This window comes from Diceros bicornis, chromosome 11 (genome assembly GCF_020826845.1).
Source record: "Diceros bicornis minor isolate mBicDic1 chromosome 11, mDicBic1.mat.cur, whole genome shotgun sequence".
Lineage (NCBI taxonomy): Eukaryota > Metazoa > Chordata > Mammalia > Perissodactyla > Rhinocerotidae > Diceros > Diceros bicornis.
Genome location: NC_080750.1, coordinates 20402583 through 20414836, shown reverse-complemented (window position 1 = coordinate 20414836; position 12254 = coordinate 20402583). Strand labels below are relative to the sequence as shown.

The following is a 12254-nucleotide window of genomic DNA, read 5'->3' as shown; positions in this document are numbered from 1 at the left end:
GGCTACCAGATAAAATACAGGATGCCAAGTTAAATTTTAATAATTTTCTTTTTTTTCGTGGGAGAGACTGGTCCTGAGATAACATCTGTTGCCAATCTTCCTCTTTTTGGTTGAGGAGGGTTGTTGCTGAGCTAACATCTGTGGCAGTCTTCCTCTATTTTGTATATGGGATGCTGCCACAGCACGGCTTGATGAGCAGTGCACAGGTCAGCGCCTGGGATCCAAACCTGCAAACCCCTGGCCGCCGAAGCGGAGCACCGAACTTAACCATTATGCCACTGGGCCAGCCCCATAAATTTTAATAATTTTTTAGTATAAATATGTCCCAGCCCATTAAATTTGTATTTCAGATAAACAACAAATAAATTTTTTGTGTAAATATGTCTCAAATATTTCATGGAACATTCTCATGCTTAAATTTCAAATATTGCATGGAACATGCTTAAAGTTATTATTTATCTCAGATTCAATTTTAACTGAGTATCTTGTATTTTTATTCACTAAATCTGGCAAACCTAGTGAGATTCTGAGAATCTACATTTATAACAATCTACTGTGTGAGCTGATGCTGCTGGTCGACAAGTCACACTTTGAGTAGCAAAGGTCTAGAACTATACTGTCCAATATGGATGGTAGCTACTAGCCACATTTAGCTATTTAAATTAAATTATGTTTAAGAAATTCTTCAGTCACACTAGCTACATTTCAAGTGCTCAATTATGGGTCTATGTAGCTAGTGGCTAATTGTATTGGACAGCACAGAGAAAGAACATTTCCATCATGTCCGAGTTCTACTGGACAGCACTGTTCTAAAGCACAAATGAGAGTTTAGAAAGGAGAGATCTATTTTCTTTCTTAAGATTTCTAGGTACTTCAAAATAATTTTTATAAAACAAAAATGATTTTTAAATTTCAGTAAATGTTTAGATAAAATGTATCAGTTATTTTCCTATTATTAAAGATGTTATCATGAGATAGGATGATAATTTCCAATTACATAGTATTTTAATCAATATATTAATGTAGTCTTTTCTTAAAGTTCTTGTAACTAGGATACCTAGTCAGTCCCTAGAGTCCAGGATGCAACATCTCTGAGCTTGCCCACTGAAGCCAGCACTGGGTGGACGCTGCAGGAAACTAACCACATATGAAGCAAACTCCAGTCTAACTTGGGCCAATGTTGATATATGACTGAAAGGAGTAAAGACTGGCTTCTGGGTGGTCATTGAGAATCAAGGAGGTCTGTCCAAAATAATACAAGGCCCACAAGGACCAGAGTCTCCCCAGAAAAGGATCTGGACAAAGGTGACCAGTTTTCTCTGTGTGATTACAAAGGGAGGTCATAACTCTAGGTTGAGTGTCCAGCGTACTTAATTGCCCCCAAGTATAGCAGACTATTTCCAAATGTCTCTTTTATTTATTTATTTTTTCCCCCAAAGCCCCAGTAGATAGTTGTATGTCATAGCTGCACATCCTTCTAGTTGCTGTATGTGGGACGCGGCCTCAGCATGGCCGGAGAAGCGGTGCGTCGGTGCGCGCCCGGGATCCGAACCCGGGCCGCCAGCAGCGGAGCGCGTGCGCTTAACCGCTAAGCCATGGGGCCGGCCCTCATTTTACTTTTAAATGCCATTTAAAAGTTATTTCTGTCATGGGGCCGGTCCGGTGGCGCAAGCGGTTAAGTGCGCGCGCTCCGCTGCAGCGGCCCAGGGTTCGCTGGTTCGGATCCCGGGCGCGCACCGACGCACTGCTTGGCAAGCCATGCTGTGGCGGCGTCTCATATAAAGTGGAGGAAGATGGGCACAGATGTTAGCCCAGGGCCATCTTCCTCAGCAAAAAAAGAGGAGGATTGGTGGATGTTAGCACAGGGCTGATCTCCTCACAAAAAAAAAAAAAAAAAAAAAGTTATTTCTGTCATATAAATTCTGTTACTTTTAAACTGTTTTGAAGCCTAAAAATGATTTTCAATGTTTAGTCATAGAATTTGTTACATATAATTTCTACGTTATTTTAGTGTCATAAGAAAGATTAGATGGGTAGGTAATATAATTTTTTCTCCTGTTTACTCTAGCAAATACAGATGAAGTTCAGATTCCCCAAGGAAATATTGATCAAGTTGCTGTTGTGTCTACCAACATTCTGTTTTTTGTGGTTCTATTTATCTTTGCCCTTTTTGAAACGTAAGTTTATTGTCTTCATCTAAATCAGATTATGTAAATAACCTGTATTTCTTACTGCAACTTAATCAAGCATATCGATGTTCTCAAAAACTGTATGTAAGGCATATTTTTCTTGTCATAATGTAAAAAGTGTATATAAATTTTATGCTTTTTAACTTGAATGTAGTTAATTCTCTGTAATCTTACTACCTTATCTTACTTCCTTAAGGAATCTATTTCACTAGTCTCCCTTTCGTCTGAGATTTATGACAAATATAGTTATAAAACTTTAGTGTCATGATTTAATTAACTGTAAGCCATATAAATCCCTAGTTATGCATATGGGATTCAGTCTGGCAATTTTAACTCTATGTAAGCCCTGATCCTGAAAACTAGTATGTAGATTACAAAATCTCTGCCTTGTGCTGACTTTGTTGACCTTTAGTTGTCATATGGCTTTTTTATTTTTAAAATGCCTTTCCATTATATTATAAAAAGAGTACATTCTTGTTATAAATATTCCAAACATTACAACAGTATTTCCACATCCACTTCTTTCCCTGGAGGTAACCACTTCTAATACTCCAGTGTATGTTTTTTCGAACATTTTTTCTATACAAAGTATTGGTATGTGTATGCGTGCAGGTGTGTGTGCCTATGTCTATTAAACCAACATAGAATATGTGATGTTATCATTTGACAACTTCGTGTATTCCCTTACCAATACATTATAACATTTTAATGCCAGTAAATGTAGATTTGCTTGATTTTTTTATTTTTAAAATTATTGAGCTATATGAAAATTTCAGCTCATCTGATTTTGGGGGCATTTTTTAAATTGTCGCAAAATACACACAGCATAAAATTTGCCATTTTAACTATTTTTAATTGTACAATTAAGTAGCATTAAATACATTCACAATGTTGTGCAACCATCACCACTATCCAGTTCCAGAACCTTTTCATCATCCCAAATAGGAGCTCTACACCAATTAAACAATAAGTCCTCATTACCCCTCACCCAGCCCCTGGTAACCTCTATTCTACTTTCTCTCTCTATGAATTTGCCTATTCTAGTGGGATCATATAAGTGGGATCATGCAACATTTGTCCTTTTGTGTGTTGCTTATTTCACTTAGCGTGATGTTTTCAAGTTCATCCATGTTGTAGCATGTGTCAGAATTTCATGGATGCATCCATTTTTTATGGATGAAGAATATTCCATTGTATGTATATACCAGTTTTGTTTATCCATTTATCTGTCAGTGGACATTTGGGTTCTTTCTGCCTTCTGGCTATTGTTAATAATGTTGCAGTGAACATGGGTGCACAAGTATCTGTTTGAGTCTCTGCTTTCAGTTCTTTTGAGTAGACACCCAGAAGTGGGATTGCTGGGTCATGTGGTAATTCCATGTTTAACTTATTGAGAAACCGTCAAACTATTTTCCACATCAGCTCATCTGATTTTAAAATTAAAAGTGGTGATGTTCTTTTTTTTTAAGAATGAATATTTTAAATTTATTTCAATTCCATTTTGTAGCCAGTTAAACAAGAAGATTGAAAGTAGGAAAAGAAGCTTGGCAAGGAAGGAGACAGATAGTCATGTAAAGGAAGAGAGACACTCAGAAGTAGGGAGAAAAATGTATACATTCAAAGTTAGGGATCAACAAGACTGAGTAAAAGAAAAAAAATTCCAGAAGGCTCTAATAACTTAATAATAGTAACATTATTTCATTGAAAAGAGACCAATTTAAACCAAAATATAACCATGATTATTTAGTTATATTAGAAGGATAGGAGTTATGGTTGGTTTGTTTCCTCTTCCTGTTTTTCACATTTTTTGCAATGTGGCTATTTTACTTATATAATTAAAATAAATATTAAGAAATAAAAATACAAACAGTGAAACAGTAGCTTATGCATGTAACGACAAAATGTGCCTAAAAAAGTGATAAAATTTTTGTTTATGTAGATCTGACATCATTGTTAAAAGGGATGCAAATTCTTGAATGTGTCGATATCATTATTAAAGCTTCTATTTCAACTTTTAAGTAACAATGACTATGATTTAAATAAAATAAGAATAATTTCTTTTTGTTTTTCTTAGCATCGTTACTCCGTTAACAATGGATATGTATGCCTGGACTCGAGAACAAGCTGTATTATATGATGGAATAATACTTGCTGCTCTTGGAGTTGAGGCAGTTATTATTTTCATGGGGATTAAATTACTTTCCAAAAAGTAAGTTATATGTCTTTGGTTTTGTTTCAAGTCTATTTTTTTGAAGTGAAACGTGAAACAGAGCTAGCAACGTAAATAAATGTGTTAGTAAAATGATTTAAAGCTTTTCTTTCATTATGTGTTAGTTTTAGTCCTTGAATGTTTGCAAACAGATTTAAAATTTATTAAGGGAGCATGATATTTCTGTACCATATGGCATGTTCTTTGGTAAAGCAAGATACTTTACAAAGTGAATAATTGTCTTCAAATGTATCTTTTGTATATTATGTTTTATTTAAGTATTTCTAGAATTTACTTCATAAAACATTTTTCTGCCATATGGTCATATATGTTATGTAACAAAAGAGATTCAGTGTTTAAGTCTGGAAAATTCTGGTTAAAATTACCAGACTTCTTTACTCTAAAACTTCTATATCTTCAATATATATGTACCATATCACCATCATGACAAGTACAGTATATAGCATTTCTCAAAGTTATTTCTAACTTTGACCACAGAACGCTCTTTTAAAGAAGCATTTTGTGGAGTACAACTGTAAAGAACACACTTTGGGAAGAATGCTTGTATAAAATTAAGTTCATTCATGTTGTCTGGGGTGGGACATTAGTTGAATTTAGACGGTTCTAACAATTTAATTATTCCTACAATACTTTAATAATACTTTAGAACTTTAATAAAGTTCTAAAATCAATTAACAGGGCTGGCCCCGTGGCTTAGCGGTTAAGTGTGCGTGCTCCGCTGCTGGCGGCCCGGGTTCGGATCCCGGGTGCACACCAACGCGCTGCTTCTCCGGCCGTGCTGAGGCCGCCTCCCGCGTACAGCAACTAGAAGGATGTGCAACTATGACATACAATTATCTACTGAGGCTTTGAGGGGGAAAATAAATAAATAAATAAAATCTTAAAAAAAATAAAATAAATAAAATCAATTAACAAATATTGTCAGTGTGAAGGGTTAGGGGCTATAAGAGATACTACGAAGATTCCTGTCCTTAGAGAGCCAAGTAGAGGGGCCACAGTACAGATATAGAGGTGACATAGGCATAGATTCCTATTCAAAGTTAAATGATGGTAAATACATTACATCTTGCTACAGAAGTAGAGTGGTCCTGCTGATAGGACTTCTTACAGATTATCCAATTCCATACCTTCAAAGAGCTTGTATTCTGTTGCGGGGGAAGCCAGTAAGCACAAATGTGAAGTCAGGTAGTGATAAGTACTATGAAGAAGAATAGAGCAGAGGAAGAGAATAAGGAGTGGCAAGGGCAGGGTTGGGAGAGAAGGAAAGTGTTATTTTGATAGACAGCTCAAGGAGAGCATGTTTAAGAAAGTTACAGGGCCCGCCTGGTGGCGCAAGTGGTTAAGTGTGCGCGCTCTGCTGCGGCCCAGGGTTGGAAGGTTCAGATCCCGGGCGCGCACCAACGTACCGCTTGTCAGGCCATGCTGTGGTGGCGTCCCATATAAAGTGGAGGAAGATGGGCATAGATGTTAGCCCAGAGCCAGTCTTCCTCAGCAAAAAGAGGAGGATTGGCAGATGTTAGCTCAGGGCCGATCTTCCTCACAAAAAAAAAAAAAAGAAAAGAAAAGAAAGTTATGGTTGTCCCCCTTATCTGTGGTTTCGTTTTCTGCGGTTTCAATTACCCGCGGTCAACTGAGTAGAAGGAGGAAGCAGATCATCCTCCTTTGGATGTATAGTTAGAAGGTCAGTAGTAGCCTAACACTATATCATAATGCCTACGTCATTCACCTCGTCACGTAGGCGTTTTATTATCTCACGTCATCACAAGAAGAAGGGTGAGTACAGTACAATATTTTGAGAGACCACATTCTCATAACTTTTATTACAGTATATTGTTATAACTATTCTAAGTTATTGTTGTTAATCTCTTATTGTGCCTAGTTTATAATACTTTATCGTAGGTATGTATGTTTAGGAAAAAACATAGTGTACATAGGGTTCGGTACTATCCACGGTTTTAGGCATCCACTGGAGGTCTTGGAATGTATCCCCTGCGGATAAGGGGACACTACTGTACATCCAAGCAGAGATCTCAGTGAAGTCAGAAAACAGCCATGCAGTGGCCTGGAGCTTTCTTCCCCGAGAAGACTGAGCTTTGTATGTTTAAGGAACAAGCAGGAAGGCCCGTTTGGCCAAAGCAGAATGAGAGAAATGGCCAATGGGAGAATATCGGATTGGAAAGATGTGAAGCCTTGTAGGTACTCTGAGGGTGATGGGAAGCATTTGGGTTTGTTTGGTTTGTTTTAGGAAGCCTTTGGTCTTGTTTGTATATTTCACTTTTTATTATGGAAAATTAAGGTGTAGAGAGCATCATGTATTGAGTCTCTAACATCTGTTACCCAGCTTCAACAATTATAAACCCTTGGACAATCTTGATTCATCTATACCTCCACCTGCTCCACACTCCCTATCCCGTACACCTGGATTATTTTGAAGCTGATCCCAGACATCATTTCATGTTTTGCATAAATATTTCAGTATATATCTCTCAAAGTTAATGATGACAACATTATCACATCTAAAAAAAATTAACAGTGATTTCTAAATATCGTCAAATATCCAGGCAGTATTCAAATTTTCTCCGTCTCAAATTTTTTTTTTATTTGTTTTGTTTTAAATTGTTATATTTTGTTTCACAGTTTACTCACTTGACTCAGGCTCTTAAGTCTCTTAAGTCTCTTTTAATCTATAAGTTTCTTTTCCATCTCTCTCTTTCCTTTTTTTCCCCTTACAAATTGAAGAAACTGGATATTTGCCCTATAGTTTCCCACATTTGGATCTCGCTGATTGAATCCCTGGGATGTTTTTGGTTTTCTTTTTAACATTTTCCCGTGTCTACTATATTTCTCAAAAAATGGTACTTAGATCTAGAAGCTTGATGAGATTTAGGCTCAATTTTTTGGCAAGAATACTTAATAGGTGGTATGTGCTTATATCAGGAGAAATGTCATGTTTTATCTCTTTTTATGATGTAAGTGGCCATTGATCATTCCCTAGATCCATTAATTCATTAATACATCATTGCAAAATGCTGGTGTTTTAATTCTGTCATTTCTTTATTTCCTGGAATACTTCCTATAAAGAGAACCCTCCTCCTACCAACTATTTGGTTATCCTGAGGTATAGTTTGTATAGGAAAGACAGGGTGATTCTTTCCTTTTATTAATTGATTTTTAAAATAATGAGTTCGTTCCCTAACATCCTCTGAAAGTAACCAAGAGTATTTTGTTTTAGTATAGTATAAATTCATAGATTATAACATTTTTATGTGTTTCAGTCCATTGTCATTATTATTCGTTTTGGTGTTCACATTGTTGTGTTTTGGGCCAGCTTCTTCATATTGGCTCTGAGCCCTTTTTTCATGACCTAGTGGTCACTAATAGCTTCTGTGCTCTCTGGTATGACAAGATGTCCAGGCTCATCGTATACATTTTCTGTCCCAGACCTGAAATCAGCCAGTTTTCAGAGGAGTCCTGGTTCCTTTTAGTGGGAAATTATATTTAGCATTCATATTCATTGCTATATCACTAAAAGTATCACGATATTATTTTATTTATAGTTTTTAAAATTATAAAAATTATGAAACTATGTTAGATGTTTCATTTTTAAATTACAGAGTTTCTGTTCTTTAACAGGATTGGCGAGCGTGCTATTCTACTGGGAGGACTCATCGTTGTATGGGTTGGCTTCTTTATCTTGTTACCTTGGGGAAATCAGTTTCCCAAAATACAGTGGGAAGGTATAGCCATACATCATTCTATAACATTAGCCACTGTTATTCGTCTAAAATAGACAGGTAATGCATTGTACTAATTTTGTTTTTTCAGATTTACGTAATAATTCAATCCCTAATACTACATTTGGGGAAATTATTATTACTCTTTGGAAGTCTCCAAGAGAAGATCACAATGAAGAACCAACTGGTTGCCCAACTGAACAAGCCTGGTGCCTCTACACCCCCATGATCCGTCTGGCTCAGTTCCTCACATCAGTGGTGCTGATTGGAATAGGCTATCCATCCTGCAATGTTATGTCCTATACATTATATTCAAAAATTCTGGGACCAAAACCTCAGGTGAGTCAGTTACCCTGACATTGCAATTATGTAAAATATACTTGTAAGCACTCACGTTTTTTGCTACCATTCTTTATTTTTACACAAGCTGATTTAGGGGATTTTTTTAAATCATATTCACTATGTTAAATTTAAAAAAAAACAATGTTTGTAAAGTATATGCAGGGCTTCTATGCTGAAATTTAACAAAACGTACTCTAAGTTAGAACTCAAAGATGTCTTGAAGTCAGAGATTATGAGCTCAAAATCATTTTCATAGAAAAAATATCTGATGCATAAATTTCTGAAACTCATTCTTAAACTAGGCAACAGTTAGGGAACCAAAATTGATAGGCAGATTTGGATCTAGGCTTAATTGCATCTGGCCCTGGGACAGTTACTAAGAGATGAAAACACAACAGTCTTAAAAGTGTACAGCAGGGCCGGCCCCCATGGCTTAGCGGTTGAGTGTGCATGCTCCGCTGCTGGCGGCCCGGGTTCGGATCCCGGGTGCACCCCGGCGCACCGCTTCTCCGGCCATGCTGAGGCCACGTCCCACATACAGCAACTAGAAGGATGTGCAACTGTGACATACAACTATCTACTGGGGCTTTGGGGAAAAAAAGGAGGAGGATTGGCAATAGATGTTAGCTCAGAGCCGGTCTTCCTCAGCAAAAAGAGGAGGATTAGCATGGATGTTAGCTCAGGGCTGATCTTCCTCACAAAAAAAAATTAAAAAAAAAAAAGTGTACAGCAGCTATATATATTTTAAAATTAGTTTTTATTATAGGAATTTCCATATTCATTATATAAAAATTAGAAAAACACAGAAGCAAAATGAAGAAAAATATCAAAGAAACAATTACTACTAACATTTTGGTGAAATAATGCTTCCACTCCCAGTCTTTTGTCTATGTCTGTGTATATGGGTGTGTGTATTTAACACAAAAATAGGATTATATCATTGATACTATTTTGTAATGTGCTTTTATATATATATATGTGTATATATATATATAAAACAATATGTTATAAATATTCTCCCATGAAATTTAATTTTCTTTTGGAGAATTATTTTTAATGGAGACATTGTATTCCATTTTATAAATGTACCGTGATTTATTCAGTCATTTTCCTATTATTGCACATTTGGGCTGTTTCTGGGTTTTACTTCTGACTCTTCTTTTTAGTAGCAGTTATTTACATTTTAATGGCCACAAAATGAAAATATTTTCTTCCTCTTTAAAACCTACCTGATAGTTTTACATTTTCAGGGCAGAAATTAGTGTTTCTCTACTGAAATAAGGCAAAGAGAAAAAATTTTTTAATATCCGTGCTTTTTTAAGCTATAATAGTAGGTAAAACATTTTGGTAATTTCTGGGTTTTTTAATCTATAAAATTATATTTTTAAATCTTCAAAATCAAGAATAAAAGCATAGTATCGCCATTCACAAAAATTAACTCAAAATGGATCAAAGACCTGACAGTGAGACCTGAAACTATAAAACTCATAGAAGAAAATGTAGGCAACACACTATTTGACATTGGTCATAAAGGAATCTTTTCGGATGCCATGCCTACTCAGACTAGGAAACCTAAGAAAAAATAAGCAAGTGGGATTTTGTCAGATTAAAGAGCTTCTACAAGACAAATGAAACCAGGATCAAAATGAAGAGAAAATATTTGCAAAACATATATCTGACAAAGGGTTAATCTCCATAATATATAAAGAACTCACACAACTGAACAACAAAAAAACAAACAACCCCATCAAAAAATGGGCAGAGGAAATGAGCAGACACTTCTCCAAAGAAGATATACAGATGGCCAATAGGCACATGAAAAGATGTTCAACATCACTAATCATCAGGGAAATGCAAATCAAAACAACACTAAGATATCACCTCACGCCCGTTAGAATGGCTATAATCACCAAGACTAAAAAACAACAAATGTTGGAGAGGATGTGGAGAAACAGGAACCCTCATACACAGCTGGTGGGAATGCAAACTGGTGCAGCCTCTATGGAAAATGGTATGGAGATTCCTCAAAAAATTAAAAATAGAAATACCCCATGATCCAGCTATCCCACTACTGGCAATCTATCCAACAAACCTGAAATCAACAATCCAAAGAGGCTTATGCACCTCTATGTTCATTGCAGCATTATTCACTATAGCCAAGAAGTGGAAGCAACCCAAGTGTCCCTCAACTGATGATTGAATCAAGAAGATGTGGTATATATATACAATACAATACAATACTACTCAGCCATAAAAAAAAAACAAAATCATCCCATTTGCAACAACGTGGATGGACCTGGAGGGTATTATGTTAAGTGAAATAAGCCAGAAAGAGAAAGACAAACACCGTATGATCTCACTCAAATGTGGAATATAAACCAACACATGGACAGAGAAAACTGTATTGTGGTTACCAGGAGCAATGGGGGTGGGGGGTGGGCATAAGGGGTGAAGGGAGACATATATATGGTGATCGACAAACAAAAATGTACAACCAAAATTTCACAATGTTGTAAACTATTAACACATCAATTAAAAAAAGAATAAAAGCATATTAATTACAAAAACAATACATGATGGTTATAACAAAATTCAAATAATTTGAAATGTATATAGCAGAAAATGAAGGCTCCTCTTAGCCTCACCACACTGAAGTCAACCACTGTTTACTTCAAGACATTTTTCTTTTCTTTTCTTTTTTTGATGAGAAAGATTTGCCCTGAGCCAGCATCTGTTGCCAATCTTCCTCTTTTTGCTTGAGGAAGATTGTCCCTGAGCTAACATCTGTGCCAGTCTTCCTCTATTTTGTATATGGAATGCTGCCACAGCATGGCTTGATGAGCAGTGTGTAGGTCCACACCGGGGATCTGAACCCACGAACCCCGGGCCACTGAAGCAGAGTGTGAGAACTTAACCACTAACGCCACCAGGCCAGCCCCAAGGACATCTCTGCCTATTCAAATATATCCACATCCATGCCTTTTTAAAAAAATATGAAACAGACTATATTATATCTCATGTACATAAAGTTTTTTCTGCATCTTGAATTTTTTTTACTTAATATGCCATAGCCTTCTTTCTATATCAATGCATATAAGATGTTATTCTAATTATAAGATCTTACTGTATATAATGCCGTATTTTTTTAAGTAACTTCCTAGCATTTCATTCATTAAATACATCATAATTTATTTACTTAATCCACTATTGATAGACATTTAGGTTGTTTTCAGTTTGGGGATATTAAAAATAATGCTTCATTGCACATTCTCAGGTAGACTGTCTGGGTTACAGTTTTGGGTACAGCATTTGGAGGAGTCACATTGTGCTTTAGTGGAAGGTGGGACAGTGGAGTCTGCCAAACATAGCTTCAAATTTCTTGCACAAGTTACTTGACTTTTCTGAGCTTCAGCTCCCACTTTTGTTAAGTGGGGCAACACCAATCATAGACATTTGTGAGCGTTAGAAACATAACATGTAAAGCCCCGAACACAGTGTCGGGAAGACAGCAAGTACAAAATAAATGTTAGCCTTAAAAGATAAATTAATAAATTATATTGTTCCCAGGGCTTCAGCAGACATTAAGTTTGTCCCTTTACTACTACTTTTATTTTTCCTAAACTGACAATATCAAATAAGTTTATTGTTCATTATTTGCTATATTTATAGAGATGCATTTTATATTTAATTTAAAAATAAAAGATGGAGAAAGTGATTCTTATGAGTTTGCCATAGTTTGGTAATAGTAGCATCATCCTT

General features: G+C 36.0%; 1 protein-coding gene across 2 annotated transcripts in view; it reads left to right on the top strand.

Moving 5' to 3' along the window:
- Positions 1 to 12254, top strand: part of MFSD8 (major facilitator superfamily domain containing 8) — a 35032-nt gene that overhangs the window by 20595 nt on the left and 2183 nt on the right. For both annotated transcript variants that reach the window (XM_058550046.1, XM_058550047.1), the window contains exons 8-11: positions 2069 to 2177; positions 4264 to 4398; positions 8053 to 8156; positions 8245 to 8492. In XM_058550046.1, the coding sequence (XP_058406029.1) occupies positions 2069 to 2177; positions 4264 to 4398; positions 8053 to 8156; positions 8245 to 8492 (596 nt within the window). The remainder of the gene's footprint in view (positions 1 to 2068; positions 2178 to 4263; positions 4399 to 8052; positions 8157 to 8244; positions 8493 to 12254) is intronic.